A 24,362-nucleotide genomic window follows, 5' to 3' on the forward strand; every position below is an offset into this window, starting at 1 on the left:
TCCTCTAAACACATTAAGTTATACATAAACAAATAACCTTTGACAGTTCACATCATAGGACTAATTGTGATTGTTCAAGATTTATAACCACTTCACTAAAACTGGAGTATAATTTGAGAGTTAGGTTGTAGGGTTGTATGAGTCACATGGTACTAGGCATTGCAGAATAACTTTGTTATTAAGATCCAGATAAATTTTGATTAGAACTAGTGAAAGTTTTCTTTGGATAGCATTTAAATATGTGAGCTCTGTGAAATAATTCTTTCACAGCTTTAAAGATTAAAAGACTAAGCAAAGTATCAATGCAAACATGTTTTACTGCATGCAGTTAAAGAGTATTGGCTCTTTTTGTCGACTCCAGCACTTAATATTTATGCAGATCCGTCATGAGTATATTCTTGCATAAGTCCTGTTTTGTTGTGCAGCCTCTGAAAAAAATGGGCGGTGGGGGTTAGGGGTAACAAGAGTATTACTTGGTTTTCTGGAAGGCAAAATTCAAGTTTTTTGCTGAGAAGTAAGTAGAAACTTAAATAAATAGCAATAGCTCCAAAATGTATAAAAATATACTGTTCAGAAAGTGACTCACTGGACTCATATTTCATTATGTTTGCATTATAAAAATTTTATAAAATTCACAAGGCCCAGTCCAGAAATTCTCTATCAAGTAAATCATTGCTGCACTGAATTATAAAGACAGCTCTTTTTTTCTTGTACACATCCCCATCCTAATGTTTTTTCTAAGCTTTTGTACCCAGTCTCCTTTCCTTTTCTCTGTTCTGTCTGACCTGTTTCTTTCCACAGTATGAATTCCTTTATTTTTACCCAAACCTCAGTAAACATCAGTTTGACTCTCCCCTTTTGACCCTATCCCCTCCACTCACTTCATTCTAAGCAGACAAATCCGCCATTTTCATTCCACTTCATTTTGATAATTTTTTTGCATACCGTAGCTTTTCCCCTAAAGTACTTTCACCACTGTACATTCCTACCACCTATGAAAAATGTCCGCTTGGCTAACTCCACAGCTCACAAATGCCATGGTAACTTCTAGGTATGCTGTATGAGCAATACGACCACTGTCCAAATCTTGAGTTACCCTCTCAAAATATTCACCAGATTCATTACACAGACTCTACCCTTAACAAAGTCAAAGTATTGGGGGTAAAGTTTAATAAAATGTTTTATATAATAGTTTATCAGGGCTGCTATTATCCATTCCATGGTTTTACAGATGAAGCTTATCAGGCTGATGTGTCTATAACTCCCATGGAGTAACAGCTAAACCTGAACTTTGAGACTTCATCATAGATCAGTAGGAAGTTTATACACCTGAAGTCTCTAAATACTATGACATTGCAACTGCTGGTTTAGGGACTTTGAAATAGGAGGTTAACAATTTGTGGACAGTGTTTTCTTGGGAAGAGTGCACCACGGATTCTGTATTTGTAACGACTAGGTCAAGAACATTTTGTCCTCTAGTGGGCTTTTTAACTAATTGATCCAAAGAACTTCTGTTTATGAAAGTGAAGAATTTTTGGGTATAGTCTGCATTTGAGATGTGTGTCTCCCAGCTTATTGACGAGTAGGTTATTGTCTCCTAGGATGATGGAGAGTTTGTGTATTTCATTTTATCCACAGTGTTTAATTACTTTTCTTTATTTTTGCTAATCATTCAGGGGGTCCTGTAACAAGCTATCATCTGACAGCTGGTTTTATTTTCATTGAGTTGAACCTCAATACATTTGGGTTGAGGGTCTCGGGGAATCCGCCTTGAGGTGAAATGTTTTTTAACCATTATGAATATTCTGCATTAATTCCCATAGGATATGGACGAGGGTAGTGTGACAGAGGTGAGGTCTGCGGTGGGAGTGACAGATGCGTTTAAGGTGGAGGTGGGGTTACATCATGGATCAGCACTGAGCCCTTTCTTATTTGCAATGGTGATGGACAGGTTGACAGACGAGATCAGACAGGAGTCCTCGTGGACTACGATGTTTGCAGATGACATTGTGATCTGTAGTGAGAGTAGGAAACAGGTGGAGGAGACCCTGGAGAGATGGAGATATGCTCTAGAGAGAAGAGGAATGAAGGTCAGCAGGACTAAGACAGAATATATGTGTGTGAATGAGAGGGAGGATAGAGGAATGGTGAGGATGCAAGGAGTAGAGGTGGCGAAAGTGGATGAGTTTAAATACTTGGGGTCAATAGTTCAGAGTAACGGTGAGTGTGGAAGAGAGGTGAAGAAGAGAGCACAGGCAGGATGGAGTGGGTGGAGAAGAGTGTCAGGAGTGATCTGTGACAGACAAGTACCTGTAAGAGTGAAAGGGAAGGTCTACAAGAGGGTAGTGAGACCAGCTATGTTATATGGGTTGGAGACAGTGGCATTGACAAAAAGGCAGGAGTTTGAGCTGGATGTGGCAGAATTAAAGATGTTAAGATTTGCACTGGGTGTGATGAGGGTGGACAGGATTAGGAATAAGTATATTAGAGGGTCAGCCCAGGTTGGAAGGTTTGGAGACAAAGCCAGAGAGGCATGATTACATTGGTTTGGACATGTGCTGAGGAGGGATGCTGAGTATATTGGGAAAAAGATGCTAAGGATGAAGCTGCCAGGTAACAGGAAAAGAGGAAGGCCTAAGATAAGGTTTATGGATGTGGTGAGAGAGGACATGCAGGTGGTTGGTGTGACAGAGCAAGATGTAGAGGACAGGAAGAAATGGAAACAAGTGATCTGCTGTGGCGACCCTTAACGGGAACAGCCGAAAGAAGATGATGAATTCCCACAGGGTCTAAAGAAGTGATAAGAGCAAAAGCTTAGTATAGAGGGGCTGCTTTCTACATTTTTAAGCCGGGTGTCAGTACTAATACACACATGAATGTGCTCTAAATAAGGGAGGGCTTCAAGGTCAAGTCCTCATTGAAAGGGGTCAGAACTAGGTAATAATTATTCATGTCAATGGGTATTCATGATATAGGTTGTGTGAATGGGGTACAAATACTCCACCAAATGAGTAGCCTAATATTAACCTATGAACCTAATCTAATCTTGACCTGTTTCTTTAGGCTTCCACATCCCAACCATGCTCATCTCTCATCCAAATCTTACCCATAACACTTTAAAGGTTTTGTAGATACCACCAAGTCTTTTGATACAGAGGTCCCTTTGTCAGACTACTGCATTTTTTCCTCAACTTCCCTGTCAGATCTTTGCCTCCCTCCTTCCTCTATTCCTTTCTGTCAATTTCAATGGCTCCTGCAACGCAGAATCATGCTGCTCCCAAGCTCTTAACATCCATCCTTTTCAGACATTGTGTATACTTACTTGGAAAACTCATTCACTCCCTTCAGTTGAAATAAGTGAAATAAGGATTCTACCACCCCACCTTCTCTAGTTGTAATTCACTATTTATTTTCTATTTATTAGCTGAGTAGGTGGGCTGACTCTTTCTAGCCATAACCTGAGCCATAAGCAATACAGAATTAGTACATTATTACAGTTTTGAATTACAGGGTCAAAATATAATCAGTGGGTTTAGAAACAGCTAATAGACTATTATTATATCACCAGTAGTTAAAGAAGTATATGGTTATATATGAACAGATTTACATGTACAGGATGAAACAAGCTGTATATGTTAGGAATTACCTGGTGGTCTGCAGCCTTTGATTCAGTTTTGTTTTTATATTTTTTACTCATTACTTCAGTAAATGTCATGAGCATTGTCCCTATAATAATCTCAGCTGTAAAACTCTCTAAAATGTAGCTTTAATTGATTTTTAAAACTAGTGAAGTTGTTTTCAGGTGTATTTGTTTCATATAATAGATTTCATAAGTATAAAGTGATTGAATACATTTCTCCATATACAGTTCCAAAGGGTCAATAATTTAATTTTGGGGTGTCTAGGTTGTCTGATCAGTATGAATATGAAGACAAGACTATAATCAAAGTAGATGTGAGGGGGTAATTGTTCAGATGAAGACATTTGAAGGTGAGTAGAGTTTAGTAGTAGAGGAGCTCTGGTTGTGATAGCTAGCCAATTTGTTTTTTTTTTTTGTTGTTGGAGTGTGAGGCAGTAATGCTTCCTGGATTCTAAAAGTACAAAAATTGGCTCATTTTATAAAGAAACCTATAAAGTGTAGCATTTTGAGATAAGGCTAAAATTATAAGAGGCAGGATACATTCCAGTTTAGGAATTAGAATACCTTTGCTGATTGGTCTGCTTGATTCAGAAGTTAGGAAATGTGGCAGTCTGTAGCTGCATTTTAGTTATTACGAGATGTGTACCTGTGTTGATCTCTTTGCTCAATTTAAAGGTAAAGGCAGAATCAAGATAAATCCTAGGTATTTGTACTTACTAATCATCTCCATACTAATATGTAGTGGGTCTGTGAATGTTACTGGGGATTGGTTTTTAGTCCCTGAGTTATTTTGCAAATAATGGCTTCAGTTTTGCCAAGATAAATAATTTATTACTATTGTGCCATGTGAAATATTGCTATATTCTTTTTGGAGGTTAACCAGAATCCCTTTGTTTGATCTGTTCCCTTTTAGGATGGTAATACAAATTGCATAAAGGGTTATACAGCAGTTTGATATGATTTATGTATTAGTCATCTGATATCATTAATTAACTGTGATAAAAGGACAGGAACAATAACCAATTCCCTGATGATCATCTGAAGTAAACATTCCTTGTTCTTATAAGACACAGTTGGAAATGTTGTCACAGTTTTATTAAATATGAAATTATCAGCTGATTAAGAGATACTCCACTGAATCTTATAGTTTTTAAGTTTTGGCTGTAGCGGTATGAGGATTATTGATCTAAAAGCTCTTTTGAGGTCCAGAAATATTGCATGTATTAGATTTCCTTTTCCCATACTATAGAATATGTGATTGGTTACAAACTATAATTCAGTTAAAATATTGCAACATTTTCTAAAGCTATGCTGTTTATTGACTAGGAGATATTCTTTTTTCACAGAATTCCATGACTGGGCTATATACTAAGAATTTTTAGTAATGGACAAAGAGTGATTACTGATGGAAGACTTGTGGATGTTTTGGTCTATTAAGATGGGGTGTAATGAAAATATGTATTAATAATGAAGGGTGTGTATCTCATAAAAAGAGACAGGTTGTAAATATGGCCAAGAGGTTTGGCTGCCATTTTAAGAAGTGTTACATGTTCCACAGATAACTTAGGAATGCATTTACAGTCTTAACATTTGAGGGTTAATTTACAGATTATGGCGAGATGTTAATGAAGTAAAATGGCAGCCTACTGGAGCAATCATTTATTATGGTGGTATGTGCTTGCTGTACTCAGATTATGATTCTGAAAATTATTACTGCTAGGCTGATTCACGTTGACTAAATGTTATTTTTATGCTGTTTAATAGGATTTTAACAGGAGAATTGTTAGTTGTTGCAGTTCTGAGATTCTGCAATGGTTTGGGATAACTGGTTAAAGTATTTTTTCTATGATATGAGGCTTTGCTAGGCTTTGTTGCAAGCAATAACTTTCTGTGAAGTAAACAGAAGATCTATTAGTGAAGAGAGTTGTATGATTGCTTCAAGGGCTTCCAAGAGTTGCTTTTTTATTTGAGTTTATAGAGCTTTTGTAAGCAAAGGACACCATAGCATACCTTTGGAAATCAAACATCTCCCTCCTGTTTTCCTGCTTCAATCCTTGTCTACCCCATTTTTTGCCTTTTCCTTTCCATATAAATTGTCTCAGAGTGTGTGCATCTCCTTAGTCTACTTTTCTGTCAGTGATGTTTAGTTGTGTCTGAGTAAATACAGGATTAAGGGCTGGATGACCCCAAATATTTTATTCTCTTCCAGCCCATGATAACCCTCTCTGTCTCCTTTGGTCCAATAAAATTCTGTCCATTACAATAGTCATCTTCATTGACCATCCATCGATCTCTTAAGATTGCAGTAATAACTGCACTGACTGCCCACCCTTTTGTCTATTATTATTATTATTATGCCTAATGACTCTTCTATTATTAATTCACATTGACCTGGACACAGTTCAGCTTCGTGCTGGACACCCAGTTTCAAAATGTCTCAGTATCCAGTTTCATTCCCTCTACAGCTTCATGAAAAAACTCATATAATTTGTACACTTGTCAGAAAACACAGTAACTTTAAAAGATAATATACTGACTCAAAAATCGCAAAGCTTTTAATGGATAAATGCTCTGAAAGCTGAAAATACATTTTGATACATATTCGTGAAAATTAGCATTAGAACCTCTTAAAACTACAAGTGAGCCTTCCAATGTGAGTAAACAGTTTTACTTCATAGCACATATCGATAAGTTTATTCTAAATTGAGACTCACTTGGTCATTCAGTTTCTTAGCAGCAACGTTCTAGTCTACATCGCAAATGACTTGCAGATAATTAAATTAGGACATATTTTACTAGAAGCAGTGAAGAGGAAAAGGATTAGACATTCCCATATTGGTGCATTCACTACGGATCAGTGGGTGGCTTCTGCTCTGATTTAGTCTCTGAATGAGATCCAGTCCTGGTAGTCTGTAGGGTAAAAATGTTGTATGCAACAGTCTCTTGAAGATAGGGCTATGCCAAAAGTGAAGAAATAATGCTAAGAAGCTACCCTACATACTACACATTATTAAAAACGTTATCTGAGAAAATAATACCGGAAGACGAGCAACAACAAGTTGTACAGTTTGGCACACACACGATTTCTTTAAAACCTAAAATCTATTCTACTAAGTGGCATTATTGGTTTTAAAATCCATCAGAATTAATCAAAGACCTGTCAACAAGCATTAGAGGCCTTGCAATGCATCTGCCTTACACAGCCTGTAAAATGCAAATACAGGCTAAAGAATGTGCTCTCAAGCAAAAATTTTAATATTTGTAATCCTTGTTACACAGGAAAGGGTAGAGCAAATCTTGCACATCCCATTTTAGACATAATGCACTAAAAGCAGGTATACAATAAACGCAGTCCATTTTGGTTCTGGTGACAACAAATTTTGGCTACCTAAAAGTTTCCTGATAGAATTTATGCATTTGTCTTGAGTCCAAGGTCCCAGCCAACCCTTACTTAGAACACTTAAGAGTTTTGGATAGTTCATGAAAACTACTATGAAACATTTACCATTTCAGGTAGTCCTTGTAAGAATGCAAAGCATGTTGAAGGCATTTCTGACAATGACCTTCAGTACAGGTTTTCCTAACATGTTGACATTTATAATGCATTCTATTAACACCCTTTGACTGGTACATTGGATGTTCCCAGTCACTGTGCTGAATGTCTCGCATTTTCTAAGTCCAACAAACTTACTTTTCTTGTCTTTCTAAATGTATACATAATGGTGCTGTGTTAATCTAAGGCATTGCTTGTAGCATACAAACAAATCTGAATTTGAAGGAGCTACTTCTGATATAAACAAATTCCCTCTCAGTAACAAGGAAAGCCAGAACAAAAAGAGTATCTCACACTAAATTGCAGGACCAGTGCCATGAGTTTTCTGGGGAATCAAACCACTTGGATCTTGCAAGTGAGTGTGTGGTAACCCCAAGTTGGCAGTTTGAGACCATTGCTGATTACTCCAAAGCAGAAACTGCCAGTTGTATCATAACCTTCTTCAATGACTGAGAGTTTCAGAGAAAGTAACACAGGAAAACTCTTAATGTGATATTCTTTTAGTTACTGAAACTGAAGATCCCATGCCATGTAAACTTTCTTTTCTGCATAAAAATGCAATCCCAGCTTTTGAAATGTTCTCCATTTGACCAAAATCAAACTTGCTACTACCTCCCTGTGATGCCATGACACAGTATGACGTCACAAGAAATTATTATTTATCATTACTTATTTCAGTTGCTAGTTGCCTCAAGAATGCACAGAAAGATATTTACTTGGTTTACTATATATAGGGAAAGTCACATTGCTCACTCACCCTCCCTGATAAATGCCATCTAAATCAAAGGAAGTATAACAAGGCACACAGACTTACCAACAGGCATAAAACACTAAAAATATAAAGGTGTGGTGTCAAAATGGTGACATAAGACCAAGCAGTTCTGGAACTTGGGTTACCATAAAAAGTTAAAAGGGCATTGTATAATCACATTCACTTCCATGTTTATGTGGAAACATGCACACACACACACACACACACACACACACACACACAAACATATATGCAGAAATGTACACACACAAACACAAAATAACAAGACACACACATGCACGCATGCATGCAAGCACGGACAGACATAGAAGTACATATACATGTTAAGGATTCTGGGATACAATTTCTGAAGTGTTGACATTACTCTTAAAGCCACCCGAACATACATACAAGAAGAACATAGGAAATTGTTCACTTTCTTACTGCCTTAATATTATTCATTTAACATTGAAAAGACAGTACTTCCAAAAATATATATCCAAATGACATGCAGCACAGGCTAGGAAAGGTGACATGAGCTACTGTAGATAACTGGGCAGGTAAAGAGTTTTAGCAGCCATGAAATGTTTGATTTTTTTTTCACATACCTAAAAAGTGTTTTAGATTTGTGACCTTCTGTGAATATGTAATAATGCATATTTGTTAAAAAATATGCATCGTTTTCTCCAAAATAATTTACTTTTAACAGAACAAGTAACTGCCTCGTTATTAACAAACTACTACACTATTTTTACTAGACCCTGTCTTCATTTTCTTTCCAAAGACCATTCTTCCCATAATTATTTAAATACAATTATGCATTACTTCAGTAGGGGTAAAAACTTAGCTTTCACATTCATAGATTAAAGGAAAAATCTATGCTGAAACTCCAAAGCACGTTTCTTTGATCTTGTCTTGCTGTAATGGTGCCTTGATATTCTCTGCTACACTAATGCATATGCATCTGAATCCAAATACATCTTATTATGACTTTTTATACCACACAATGGCCATACTGATGTGAGTTTTCTATCAGAGTCCCTCTTGTCCTCCATCAGTGTGGCTTGTATCCCTTTTATAGGACATATCCTGGACATAGTAAAGTAGGTATGTTTTATCTTCATTTAATTATAGTGCCTTGAGTCACTGACTTTTTGCTTTATGAATTCTTTTTTTTTTAATTTCATTGAATGACTTTGATTTTACAAGCAGAAACCTGCTGCAAACATTATCATGGTGCATTTAACCCGTCTTCAAAATAAAACTAGCTAAATAGTATGGTTCTAGTAGTTAAATTTGCAGCTTTTTAAACAACTGGCAGTTCTTTCCCCATACTTTTACTAAGGTGTTAAACTTGTCAGTATAGTGTAGTAACTCTGCTCATTCATTTTTACACAAAAACTGTCATTCTGATTGACACCTGTCATTTCAAGAAAATTGTTATACTTGCAGTATTTCAGGCTGTTCTTAATTTATCTGCAATTATGATAAAAGCACTAATTTGTCTTATTTAATTGGCAAATGACAGGACTTTCCAGCATGTTTGTATAGTGTTGCATTGGCATTCATCCCTGTTTTTCATACAAAGATTATTCAAAAACAAACTATTGAAATTATTTTCACTTTAACTATTAATATGTGCTTTCTGGGTCTCACCAGTCACATGAAGATAGTCTCAGGATGTAAGACTACGTGATGTGACTAACACAAAGAAGTGTGTAAAATCAGATGTTTGGCATATGTTATGCAGAATCATACAATCTCCTCCCTGAAACAATATAGTATTTAAACAGACAAAAACGGGTGGGAACTTCATGACCTATGTTCCCAATAAAATGGAAAAGAAGAACGTGAAAGGGACCGAAAGGTTTCTGAACTCTAAATGACATCTAATTAAAATGGTATGCATAAAAATCCAATTTGGGGAAAAGGTTAACTACACTGGCAAGTAGAAATTTCCCTTAAAAATGATAAAATGATGCATGCAGTGACAGTATGAGTGCATGCGTGTGTGTGTGTGTGTGTGTGTGTGTGTGTGTGTGTGTGTGTGTGTGTGTGTGTGTGTGTGTGTGTGTGTGTGTGTGTCTGTCTGTATGTGTGTGTGTCTGTATGTCTGTGAAAATTCCATAGGTACACTTTAACAATGAGTCTGCCAACTTCTCTGAGCAAACTTGATATGGTGGTACAAAACCATACCTTGATATGTGATCTCTGTTTATAGCAATGTTACAAATAACATAAATTTCATACATTTACAATTCACTGTATGTTTTGAAAATATGAAGATGAGAAAATATGTTAATCGAACTGGAGATCACAACACACAAATCCTTGACTGCCTAATAATCAGATTCCATTTACCCACATTTTATTTATAAACAGTTACATAGTTTTTATTTCCTAAACTGGAACATTAAAAACTATGCATTTTATACATCTGCATACATTATACATCTCCTTTCATTTGTTATCAAATAAATATAGGGAAATTCATCTTTCTCTGAAATGTTTACCCACCAAACAGATATCAGTCTGTTATTGAAATGTGCCCTTTTTTCAACTGAAAAAATAATGTTTAAAACTGCCAGATATGGAAACCCTGAGTAAAAAAAAAAATGAATTGGTGTTATGGCTTCAATGTTTATCAATTGAACATGTTTTAAATAAGTGCTGCTGTTGAAACTGGTTCCTTGGCAACAACTATGCAAGAATTAGCATATTACAAACTTTGACCAGCAATGTCAGTAGATGAATTGCCCAGATCAGATCCCCACAGTGAAGTTGTCATTGAAAGTTGCAGTGTGAAAACAGACTGTTTTAGACATACTAGTAAGGCTGTAGGCAAAATAGGCAACGGCAGAACCCAGTGTCAGTCCAGTCATGTAAGAAACTGTCATTGTGTTACCTGAAAAGAAAAAAAGATAAGAAAATAAATGCTAAGAAACACCACAGCAAGCAAGCAAACATAATAATGAGCTTAAAAGGTGAATCTAGAATTTGGTCAGACTGTTTTCTTTTTTTTAGACTTAAAGCTAAAAAAACAACCTTAACACATTTGTCACTGATAATGCACGTTTGATTGCAGATGTTACCTTTCCCTAAAAGAAAACTGTCATTTAAAATACTATGTTTAAGCATAAAGGTATAGTGAAATTAATTCTTACATACAAGGAAGCATTTCAGAGTCACTGGCTCTCAAAATTCTCTGTAGTTCATGGGGATAACATTTTTTTTTAAATAAACAGTATTATTCAGAAGTAACAAATCCACGGCACTTTATGATGATCTTTATTTTGAAAACAGAAAATCGCCACAGCACTTGACTTCCCTCTGTTTTGCATTTCCAGTTTGGCTCATGCATTTTGCCTGCTTGCTACTCAATGTGTCAGACATTGTATGAAGATAGATTTAGAGGTTTGCATAAATGCACAGCACACCACATCTGACTTTAAACTGACCTGTATCTGTGAAAGAATAAGGTACAGCTACATTTTCGGGGTACAATGTAAGTAATGCATCTCTCTGAATCAAAACATGTGATCCCATCCCATTTGGTATCTATTATGGTTTCCTTACATGTACTTTCTTGCCCGCAGGATATTTATTCCTTTGTATTACTCTAATATCTGTCCAAATACTCCCTTGTAACAGTTCATTTTACTACCATAATGCCAGTCCCCTCTTACTTTTGACTGTGTTTAACCTTTAAAACCAGTCTGGATGCCTAGATGGGTGATCTTATGTGAAAAAATCTACTTAATGGGGGCACTGCTAGTTTCCCACCAACACTGGTGATGTCATGGACATCATAAATAAGTTCACCAGCTTAAATATTAACCCCTATGTCACAATATGGGTGGCAAACTGGATCAGGGGTAGAACCCACATGATCAGTATTGCAGGTGCCATGTCAGACTCCAAACCAGTTATAAGCGGCGTCCCACAAGGCTCAGTCCTGGGACCTCTCTTGTTCGGTATATACTTCTCTGAGGTACAGGCTAATATGGGAGGACTATGGCTGACCAGGTTCGCAGATGACTGCAAGCTGGGCGCCATAATCGACTCTCCGGCTGACACAAGCATCCTCCAAAAGGGTCTCACAGAGACAGATAACTGGTGCGAGAGCCATGGCCTTAAGCTAAATGCCAAAAAGTGCATAGTCATCCCATTCGGGAAAAACAAAGTGCCCACAAATTACCACATAGGTGGTAATCCATTAAGTATGGAAGAAGTAATTAGGGATTTGGGGACCCAAGTAGATAGAAACCTCTCTTTTGACAATCACATTGCCAGAGTGGTTAGAACGACCTTCTATATAGCCCACCTTATCATGAAAGGGTTCACATCTAGAACAAGAGAGGTCATTGTGCCCCTCTACTCATCACTCATCAGGCCCATAATTGAATACACTGGCCCATTTGGAATGTACCTTACCTGACACCTGCAGCAACTGGAGAAGCCCCAAAACTACCTCACCAAGAGGATCAAGGGACTCAAACAGATGCCCTATGCAGTTTGGCTAAAGAAACTCCAGCTCTACTCAGTTGCTTACCGCCTACTCAGAGGTGATCTATGCCTGACGTATAAAGCCATGTCCAACCCAGAGTTAATGGACATGCTCCACCTCAGGAAATCCAAATCCCTTAGAGCTACACGCTCCAGGGACTTAAACCTCAGCACAGAAATAAATAGGACATGCTGGAGGGACAGATTCATATCCCAGAGGCTTCCCTCACTCTGGAACAGAATCCCAGTCCATGTTAGGCAGAGCCCCTCACTGACCCTCTTCAAGAGAAATCTTGACGAGTGGATGGGAGATCGTAAGTTCACCCCTGGGATCTCTTCTGTGTCCCTGCTAGACAGGGGCACAGTAACCTAACCTTAAAAGGGCTATCTTCTGTGATCTACTCTACAGAGGCACAGTAAACCAATCTAAAAGGGTGGCAAAAGTCAAACACACTCTGGCTAGGCTTGTAAATGCCCTAGGGCAGATAGCCTAGTATAAACCTATGAACCTATGACTGAGCTTTTTGATGGTCTCTTTTGACCATTATCTTACTAAGGACATGCAAACCTATGTTTTGCATTATTGGGGCGCCTAGTAATCAGTCATAACTCCTCATAGGTCATGTTCACCATCACCTGCCATGACTAACATATCACAGTAACAGTACTCTAGCTAGTCCCTCCCCATCTTACTACATAGACTATTTAGGTTCATAGGTTCATAGGTTAGTATTAAGCTAACTGCCCTTGTGAGCCATTTTGAGCCTAGCCAATTATCCCTTGTGAGACTCAAACCCTGTACCTTGTGTTTATAAGGCAAACACCTTACCCATTAGGCCAGCCTCCCAATCCCACTATTTACACTTATTCTCTGAAGCTATTACCAGCATCACTCAACCTCAAATGTAGCAACTCTAGTATGGACTACACAGAATTATTTGCACAATATCTACCCCCCTCATACTTACACTTACCCTACCCTGTCCTCTTTCAACACCTTACTCTAGCCCCTGCATTCTGTACTGCTTCTGACCAGCTGTTTTCATGCTCTTGGCCCCCATTTCTCTGCTGTACTGGTCTGATACCATTTTTGGCCAGTTGTTGATGTAGTCTCTTATTTCTTTCAGCTTGAACAGTCTTCCATTTAAGAGGGCTACATCTCCTTACCCACTGCTGCATCTTAATAACTTTTGGAACTCACCCCCTTTGGAGTCCTGCAATTTCCTCCCTCCAGTCAAGGACAGCCATTTAAAGCTCAACTAAGTGTAGGTGTTATCCTACTATTTTGTTAACTCCTGTACTGTATTTCAGTAATTATTCATTGGCTTGCGCACTTGCATGGAACTTGGCATTCAGGTTTCGGCATTTTTTTTATTAACTAATTCATGTAATTGCCTTATTTTGCCACAAGATGGCAGTGTAACACAAGTAAACCAACCCCTTTTTTACTTACATGAGAGATTAATAGAAAAAAGAAATATTATATCACACCAAGCGCATAGAAGGTTACTCTATTCAGCTTCTCACTCTGGACAGGCACCTAGCTCACTTGCTTTATCAGCCTTGTCTGCATGGGATGGGAACATACTTTCTCCCAAAAATAAAAAAATAAATTTGTGTCCCCTGTAACTACTTATTTTATCTGCTAAAAAGCTGTTCACTCACCTTAGACTCATCAGCCCTGTGCTGTTACTGATTGTTTTTTCTCAAGACTTCTTACCTCTGTTACAGTCGGGCTAGTCCCGGTCCGTTCACCCTCACTGCACTTGGACTCACTACACTCCCTTACCCTACCCCCATTCCCACCCACTCCCATTTCAATTACATTTATTCTTATCCTAGACCCACCTCCTCACCCATCCACCAATCCAGATCCTCCCCATCACACCCCACCCTTTTCCACATTCTAATCCCCTACTTACTCCACCTTCCCTACTACATCAGACTACGTCATACCCAATTATCTCTAGCCCTATCTCCACCCCTTTTACTTATATCTACCCTCATCCTTCACACCTACATCACAACACTCCACTTCTCCTCTACTTCAATTGCACTACTCCAAACTCCTACACACACTCCATTTACAAATACACTATACTGCCATAACTACTCCTCTTACATTCACCCGCCACACTCCACTCCCCACTATAATGCCTATCATACACAACACATTTTTCCTTGCTCTTACTACTTACCTCACTCTCCTTCTAACACTCACATCACTTCACAGAACCTACTTACCTCCCAAACCCACATCTACTACAGCCACCTACTACGTGACCCCCTCCAGCTACTCTGCAATCTTATCTACTCTGTTTGCCACATATTTAATTTTACAGAAAAACTAATTATTATCTCTCCTCAACACACTCTTCCATATAATCTCAACTACAACTACTTTAGAAAAAAGAAATATCACCCCTACACTACTCCCACTCATCCAAGCTAGTCCTATGTGGTGATATACACTTCAACCCTGGCCCCTCTCCTCCCTCTCAGAATGCCTCTCTGGATCCACTAACACCTCTAAATCCCTAAATTTCACCACCAACATACAAAGCATAAAAAATAAAATTACCCCTCTACAAGCCTGGCTACCACAACATAAACCTGACTTTACAGCCATAACTGTAACCTGACTAAAACCATATATAAAAGACCCAGAATTTCTTCCCCTAACTACTCATGCCCTAGAACAGAGAAACTTTACAAAAGAGGCAGGGGCATTACCTTAATTTTATCCTAGTGCCTTCACAGTAATCCCATATTCAAATTCCATCCCCCCTTTTTCCACCACAGAGTTAATTATTACCTTTCTGAAGGTAAATGACAATAAAGTATCTGTATCTTAGTCATATATATCCCCCCAGGTAACAATGTTCCCATTCTTGAAGACATTCTTGCATGGACTACCGACAACATAAAAGATGAAACAATCATTCTAGGTCATGTTAATATTAATTGGTTAGAGTTCTCCATGAGCAACTCTTTCTCTAATATTAACCTTCATACCTACACTCAACTAATCTGAAACATTACTAAACCTGATAAACAGAACATTAAAGGCTCTATCCTGGACTGCATCGTGGTTTCTGACCCTAGCAAGGTTGCCACCTCTGGTATACTCCCAGATAGTTTCAGCGACCACTCTCCAGCATATATAATATGCAAACCCTCCTCTTTATCAAATATACACCAATATAGACATAGTCGAGATTTATCACATTTCTGTACAAATACCTTTAATGATATCTTACATAATACTAACTGGAACCCATTAAAAGTTCTCCAACTCAGTGAAGCTGTGGATTTCTTCAATTCCACTTTTCTCAGTGTCCTAAATAGGCTTGCTCCTCTCTGACTAAAAAAGAGTCAAGGCTAAACATGCTAAACAGCTTACCAAGTCCACAAAACAAATCCTATCTTCCAGGGAATGTCTGGCTAAAAAACAAAACCCCTTCCAGTCTCCTAAAATACAAAAAACTTTGTAACCAATACAAATGATCAGTACTTAAAAACAAAAAAAGAACACTTCCATACCCTCCAAAACCAACACATACATAACCCCAATAAATTTTGGGGAGCAATCAACTGCCTACTACATCCAGGAACTAACCACAATCCTTGACCAAACCCAGAAAATACTCCCACTGAATTAGCCTCACTCTTCAACTCTTATTTCATAGACACCATTGTTAAACTTACTGCCACTTTCCCACCCATCACCACAGATCCATTCAACCCTACACTTACACATACTCCATCTAACACAATACCCTCTTTCACAATCTCTCCCATACCTACCTCTACTATTCTAAAGCTTCTTCAGAAAATTAAACCATACACCAATGCCCCAGATAACCTACCCTCAGAATACTTACAACTATCAGCCTCCTCCAGTCATACACCATCAGTATTCTTATCAATAGGTCCATTCATGAATCAGTCATTTTAGACATCTGGAAAAAGGCTTATGTTCTCCCACTACATAAAGGAGGACATAACTCTGGCATCTCAAACTTCTGACCTATCACCATTTCCCCCCCATATCTAAAACACTTGAAAAGTGCATTCACATTCAGCTTCTCAACCATCTAACTAAACATCATCTCCTTTCCACCACTCAATATGGCTTTGGGGCAGGACACAGCACCTATACCACTCTAATTTCTTTCCTAGATGCAGTAAACAGAGCTTGGGATGAAGGATACATAGTCTCTGCACTGTTTCTTGATCTATCAAAAGCATTCGATACAATCTTCCACACCCTCCTACTCACTAAACTCTCCAACCTTGGCATCTCTCCTCCCATCCTTCAGTGGTTTCAAAACTATCTCAGCAACAGACAACAATCTTGTATCTGGCAGCACTCCTCCTCCTCCTTTATCAATACCAATACTGGGGTACCCAAGGATTCTATACTGGGTCCCCTTCTTTTCAGTATATTCATTAATGACTTCCACAATTGTTTCACCCACAGTACAGTCATCCAATACACAGATGACTCCACAATATTCTGCTTGTCTAAATCTGCCTCTGTAGTACACCTTACCCAAAAAGCAGTCACCACAACTGAATCCTGGATGTCACAAAACCATCTCACACTTAATCCCAATAAAACTAAACTCCTAATATTTGCCCCCAGAAAATCCAGCCAAATTAACAAGTCTGAACTCTTTATCTAGTCACAAAGCAGTACTATTATAGATGTTGTACCTTGTACCAAATTGCTCGGTGTTATCACTGATGATAACTTAACCTTTGACTTCCATATCCACAGTAACATTAAAAAAAAACATCAAAAATTGGGAGCCCTTTACAGGCACATCTACTTCCTCTGCAACTCAGCAAAAAAGTCCCTTGCCTTATCTTTCCTACTTCCAACTCTTTTATATGGAGACCCCACCCTCTCCAACATCCAGTCCTCCCTAAAACTAAAACTCAGCTCATGCTATAACAAAATTGCCAATGCCACTAATGCAAAATACTCCACCCATTACTGCTCCTCACTACACCAACTAAATTGGCTTGAGATTCCTCATCAACTCACTTATGCACAAATAATTATTGCCCATAAACTGATCTACAATCCAGCAGCCTACCCAGCTCTCTCCCATATTCTGAGTACATACCAACCAAAGCACCTCAGTAACAATAACTCTCCTCCATTACTCCATTGATTCTATGTTATTCTAACATTCACTGTATAATTATGCTTTAATTTATGTAATACTACTGCATTATGTACTGTATTCATTGTGTTAATACTTTATCTGTATGCATCTATATGTGGAGCTTTTATCCCCAGGCCTCCACTGAAAATGGGCTCTTTTCAGGCCCAGTTGACCTTTCCGATAAACAAATGCAATAAATAAATAAAATTTATAATATTTTTCACCTTCACCATCTTTAATCTTCTGGCCATATTTTAAAATCACAGTTTCATTTTTTTACTCTCTGTTTTCAACACTTCAGTTTAAAACCAGACAACATTAAGGCTGTTTACTATGCTTCTCTCGTCTTCTACAAAATGCAGATGCTGCTTGCCCCTAAGTTTGGCTTTATTGGCTTGAATATGCCCATAAGGAGTAAAAAGTAAAAGATACTGGCATTCAAAAGCCATGTAGGTGAAACATTGGTATGTCCTTAAAGGGGCACTTGCATATATCCCATGCGCCTCCACTACAGGAGGTTTAAGGTATTACACAGCAAAGGTGCTACCTAGCCTGGTCCTTTCTTGCAGTTTTTAATGAATGGTTTGGCTGTATCACCTTTATAACCTTTGGTTTTGATGATAACAGCATCAGAGATCTGTTTTTTTTAAGTAAGCCTAATCTATCAACTATCTTAACTTTATTATCTCAGTCAACTGAAGAAAAGTTGTGACCTGCACATCTTTCTTTACTTTTCTTTGCTAAAACTGAAGCAACACTATAATGGTTAAAATTTTGCACCTACTGCTTCCATCTTTCTGCTAGATGATCTTATAATATCAAAGATACAGGTGGAGGTAGTGAGAAGATGGAGACCACATCAAATGATTCAGTGGCTATAGTTAAAAGTAAATGGTGGAAATATGAAAGGTCCAGCATTCTCAAGTGTATTTAAAAAGATGGTGACTGTTTCTTTTCAGTATTGCTTATTCCAGCATATTTGCTGCCACTTTATTTCACAGTATCTATTGTTGTTTTGGTGCATTTTTAGAGTCTTCATATTTTGGCATTCAATAATTAATACTTTTCTTGCGTACAGTGATGGATATTTGTTGGGGTGGGCATTAGGCTCTGAGTGCATCAGTGAGGGGTAGCCTTCATAGCAACTGCATGCAAGCATGTACTTGGTAAGGGGAGGGGAATGTGGGACACATCAGTGACAGTTGACTAATCATCCTGCACAGAGGATGGGATTATGCCATTCAAAATTCTGCCATTACCAAAATACCAACAAGAGCATAAAGCATCCTCATGGCTGTCTAAATGATGCCCCTCCTTGAATAGCTTTCACCTTTTTCATCCAGGTGAAATCCCTGGAGTGGAAGAATGAATGCACACTATCTGTGTCAGGTGGGGTTTAATAGTTGGCAGGAATTGGAGCAAAAATAACCTAGAAAAAATACACATCCAAGAGACAGTGTGTCAGCAACGATTTATGTACTGACATGGCTGCAATTGAAGAGGCAAGATAGCACAACATGATAACCCATATTTACTAGCCTTATATAATACCAAAAAGGCATACTGTATTTTATATTACATTTAAAATTTCTTCTTTGCGTTGAGTCTCTTTCTGCAGAATATTTGACTCTCACTACCTCCCTTCTACAAGAATAATTGATTATAGTGCTGTTCTGTTGTGGCAGTTTACTTGTATTGCATTTTTTATGTTTCACATTACTTATGGATGAATTAACACTGAAGACACTGGTAATTTACTTAAGTCTTCTTCCCACCAGCAGCTCTGAAAGAAATATGCCAACTGTTTGAATACAAATATTACAGATAACAGTTATAATTGGTACTAGCAGCACATTTTCTTACTATATTTTCACTGCTTGAGTCATCCTTTCCATTTGCCAGCTGTTTTGAATGTGTCTCATATTGGCAGTGGTGTATTTAAGCTCCCGTTCTTCTGAAAACGTACATAATTATTGCTCGTGAAGTATGGAACATTATCTGAAATAAAGGCTTTAGGAATCCCAAGTTTGGAAAATATTGCCTTGAAAAGCATTAGGACAGAACTACATAATGTGTATCTTGTGTTTCTCATTTTACCTCTGAATACTTTGTATACTAATCCACATAGGTGGATAGTCTGAATCACTGAAATGAAACATATCATCTGCTAACTTGTTCCATTGCTTTTCTGGAGTCTCATGCTGCATCAATTTTTCTTTTACATTGCTTCTCTGAAAGATATTGAACCTATAACACTTTTCTCCATCACCTTCGTGTGCTTAAAAATTCATCACCAAAGCATGGTATTCTACACTCTTTCCTTATAATTCACTATTTAAAGTTGCGCTTCATGGAAATCTTCCAGCATGAAATCTCAGAGCAGATTTGGCAACATTATTCTGTTGGATTTGAACAACACATTTGCATTTAGTTAATCACATTACAATATTTATAATGCATCTGATTGTGTAGTAGCACTTTTTTCTATTCTTCTAGTCATTACTAAATCATTTAGAAATTGTATTTCTGTATCAGTCATTTTTATGAATCTAGAAGACACACAGTTATAGACAGCACTTATCCAAGTCTTGATACAACACGTTTTATAAGCTCTACTCAATGGATCTACAATGTGCATATCGCTTCTTAGCTTGTTAGAAGTATTTAGGTCATATTTCTGCTGAATAAATATCATCCATCTTCTTTACAGATGTATTAATGCTTTATGTAATGACTTCAGGAGAATATTCCATAATGGTTCAAGAACTGCTAATATATATATTTGTTTTGCATATACATGCACATGAAATTTTTCACAGTCAGAAAAATCTTAGTGCTTACCTATATACCTGCTTTTCATATGAACTATTACTTTCCTTTCTTTTCATCTGGTTACATACCCTATTGTGACAAGCCATGTCTCATGTCTAATATAGCTTATGCATAATATTTTTCCTTCTTAAATTTGAGATTATTTTGTTTTGGCCTTTCTAGTAACTTTTTTAAACTTTTTGACCACCCCCCCCCATTATGTTCTATTTTGATCTTGCTCCAAACCAGTATATAATAAACAATGTCCACAACACATTCCAACCTCTCTTTAGTCTTCAGCACTGTTCTCCAGATTACTTCAGTTACTGACAGAATACTAAATGGCCTTCTCAAAAATTTGCATCTTCCAAACAGCATGCTGAATATACCTAGTTTCAAACTGTCTGTATTAAATTTGATTTGCCAGAATCTATTAATAGCATTGAGCATTGAGGGAGAAATATTTAGCTCTTAGTAACTTGGATTCAAGTTCCTTAACAGACTTGAGTGAAAAATTAAATCTTAAATTTGTTTTGTTTAAGTCTTGTGGCTCTTTACGAAGTCTAATCATGTCACTTTTAAATACAGTAGATATGCTGTTAACCAATGGTTCTGTTTGTCTCACTATTACATATAATTGTGCCATACATTTCAGTTCCTTTTTTGTCCTTTGTCTTAAAACAAATTATACTCTCCTTTGGGCATACATAGCTAGTCTTATCTCTGATTTATCTTAATGATATACTGAACTAAAATGGAAAATAGTTCTTTCAAATCTTAATCTTAGCCACTCTGCCATAACTTGGCTCCAAAACTACCTAGCTAGATGTCAGTAATCAGTTAAATCACATCAAAACCTCTCCCCTCTCCTGGCAGTCACTCTAGGAGTTCCACAGGATTCCAACCTGGGGCCACTCCTTTTCACACTATTTACTAACACCCTCCATACTGCTACCACACATGCTTCCCTAGTCCAATACACAGACAATTCAGCCCTAATTTGCACTGCTCCCACACTCCAATAATTACAACATATCATCCAGAAAACACTAAACTCTGATGAAATTTAGCCTTAAACAACAATAAAGTTTATAGAAAAAAACACTACTTAGCCTGAGCCACAAGTGGCAAATGAGATCTGTGTAGCTACCACTAAGCATGCTGGGATAAGGGGCTAGCCTCGAGCCAGTAAGGACTCTTCGAGCTTTAGAAGTGGCCGAGTTGGAGCCAAGATCGGCTCCGAACCAAACCAGAAAGAAGGAAGGCGAGATAAAGGACAACAAACATGGAACGTTATGGTAAGAACTTAACTTCTTTTTTTCCACTCCACAAGAGCCAACGACCCTTCCTTATCTTTTACTATATTATCAACAAATAACACAACCATTTCACATACCAAGCTTCTTGGGGTAGTCATAGATAACAACATGAAATCTGATATACACATAATCCAGTCAATAAAAAGTACATAAAAATGGGATCTCTATAAAGACACAAAAAATTCCTTACAGATAGCACAAAAGCCACATTTGCTAGAACTCACCTAATCTCTACACTTCTCTATGCTTCACCTATACCCACCAACATCAAGAAATCATGCTTAAGCAAACTTGCCACCTGTTACAATAAAGTCACAAATTTCTCTCCAAATTCTGCATTTAGATCTCACCATTGCACAGCTCTTAAACAATTTTCCTGGTTAGAATTGTTCAAACTCCTATCCTACAAGCAACTTACCATGGCCCACCAACTGCTCTATCATCCAGATAAACCCCCTGCCCTCCTTTACCTCCTTCAACCATACTCTGCCAATCATGTCCTTCATTCTAACAACAAATGCCTATTAAATATTACAAAAGCTAACAACGATGCTGGAGAAGCTCTCTATTCTAACTGCAAAGCTAAACTTTGGAATTCCCTCCAAATATAAAAACAACCACAAATACTACACAGTTCAAAGAGATCCTTAACGCACATTTACACAAGAGCTGGATATGCCATTGCTCTAACCCATCCTAAGTAAAATAGCCTTTACCCTAACAAGTCCCATGATCTGGTACAGATCACTTCAAAATACCTAATATCTGCTACTGTGACTGTGTTCCATCATAATCCTGTCTAAGATTACTGTTTTACTTTGCACACTAATTTTTTTGTTAAGGATTTCTGCTATACCCTGCACTGTAACCCATGATCACTGTAAAATATTATATTGTGATAATTTTATTTTACTTCTCTGTATCTAAAGAAAGTATTAGTCTGACTGTATAACAAAAATTGTATTGTCAGGGTAAATTTAAGTTTATTTTATGTGGGGCTTGTCTCCTGGACATCAGCTGAAAAAGGACACTTTGTCTATTTAGACTTTCCCTGTAAACAAATGTAAAATAAATAAAATAAAATAAAAATCTTTTTGAGCAAATCAGCAGACACCTTTAAAAATACATCAGTCCGGGTCTTATGACAACTTTCCTTTTACTGGATCAGTCCTTAATGTAACCCTGAGAACTACATTTCTGGTCAAAGCATGATTGTTTTTCACTTGACAACATTGCAGCTCTTCTATTCAAATCTGCAAGCTGCTTAATTGCTGGAAGGGTGAATTATCTGCTTTTTGAACGAACAACTTAAGCCCTTGACATCTGGAAAAATATGCCTTCAAAAATGTGCCAATCATGTTCTGCATAAATGTGCAAATATTAGTATGCAAGTTACAAACTTGCATCACTTTAATTGCCTATGTGTTGTCTTCTGTCACTCTTACACTCCATTTACACCCTGTGTATATGCTTAATTATGTCCAACTGTTTACAAGCATCTTTTCTAAGTATCTTAAGTTGTCGCAATGACAAAATTAGAAAAAAAGATTGCAAGCTCTAGTTGTATAAATACGACATAACTCTTTTTGCCACTTTGGTGTCAGTTTCTGACCTAAATATGTCAATAAAGTAGCTGTTGGTACCTTCTCTGTACCTTCCAGTGTCACTGCTCTAAACGCACACTTATTGTCCAGATAGAACTCTGCATACCAGCATCAATATTAAACTTAGTATTTTGCCATTAATGGTCATTTTTTTCAGTCCAGTGATTCATTTTTTGCTATCAGTAGCCCAGCACTTGCCACTAGCTCTTGTAATCATTTGCTATACCTACTGGACTTGCCCTAACTTTTTCTGGGCTCAAAATGATCCATGTATGGGGCCAATGAGGAGATCAAAGACACTGGTGTAGCATTATATTGTTATTAGGGAGTGTGTTCTGATCCCTCCCACCTTGGCAACTCTGCAAGCTCCACTTAGGTACTGAGTCAGTAGGTGCATGTGCACTTCCACACATGCTCAACCTCTTAAGCAGATCACCGCTTATTGTAGTGAGCCTAGACTGCCCCCCACCCTAGGATGAGCAAGCTGACATCAGCTACTTACTCTCACCCCCCCCCCGAATGGTGCTGCCAGTCCCCTTGCTAATATAATGATTCATGCATGCACATCTATAACATTCATAAATAACTTTTCATCAGAGCCAGAAATTAAGTAATCTCTACTTCGATTTGTTTCAGTTACTTGCAGACATTTCTCTGACTAGTTTCTCTCTTTCATTTTATTTTTATAAAATTTTAGAAGTGGTTCAATAAACCATATCTTCTGTGTACTTTATTCGGGTCTATATTAGAAGCATGAAAAAGCTTCTTAGCGAATACGGAAACAGCGACACATATTCATCGAATTGCATTTAAGTGAATCGATGAATATGTCATAGGGCAAGGAGATAGTTGGCCAACTTCACAGAGTTGCCCTTTCCTTCCCTATAGTGCGATCTCGGAGTTGGTATATTTAGTTAGGGGGTGTGGGGGGCAGAGCCCCTCACCTGTTTATGGTGTTAAATTTATTTTTTTTTAGCGAACGGCCACATAAGTTTTTTCCC

The 24,362-nt window shown here is 37.6% G+C and overlaps 1 protein-coding gene across 4 annotated transcripts in view; it reads right to left on the reverse strand.

The window, feature by feature from the left end:
* Window positions 1-24,362, reverse strand: part of SLC29A4 (solute carrier family 29 member 4) — an 838,710-nt gene that overhangs the window by 33,321 nt on the left and 781,027 nt on the right. For 3 of the 4 annotated variants that reach the window (XM_044089483.1, XM_044089482.1, XM_044089485.1), the window contains one exon: window positions 10,291-10,849. In XM_044089483.1, the coding sequence (XP_043945418.1) occupies window positions 10,707-10,849 (143 nt within the window). In that variant the 3' untranslated portion in view covers window positions 10,291-10,706. Of the gene's footprint in view, window positions 1-10,290; window positions 10,850-24,362 lie in introns of those variants that run through there. The other variant, XM_044089484.1, reaches the window with a different exon arrangement.

The sequence above is a fragment of the Protopterus annectens genome, chromosome 12.part0, assembly GCF_019279795.1.
Source record: "Protopterus annectens isolate FY-2018-M chromosome 12.part0, PAN1.0, whole genome shotgun sequence".
Lineage (NCBI taxonomy): Eukaryota > Metazoa > Chordata > Ceratodontiformes > Protopteridae > Protopterus > Protopterus annectens.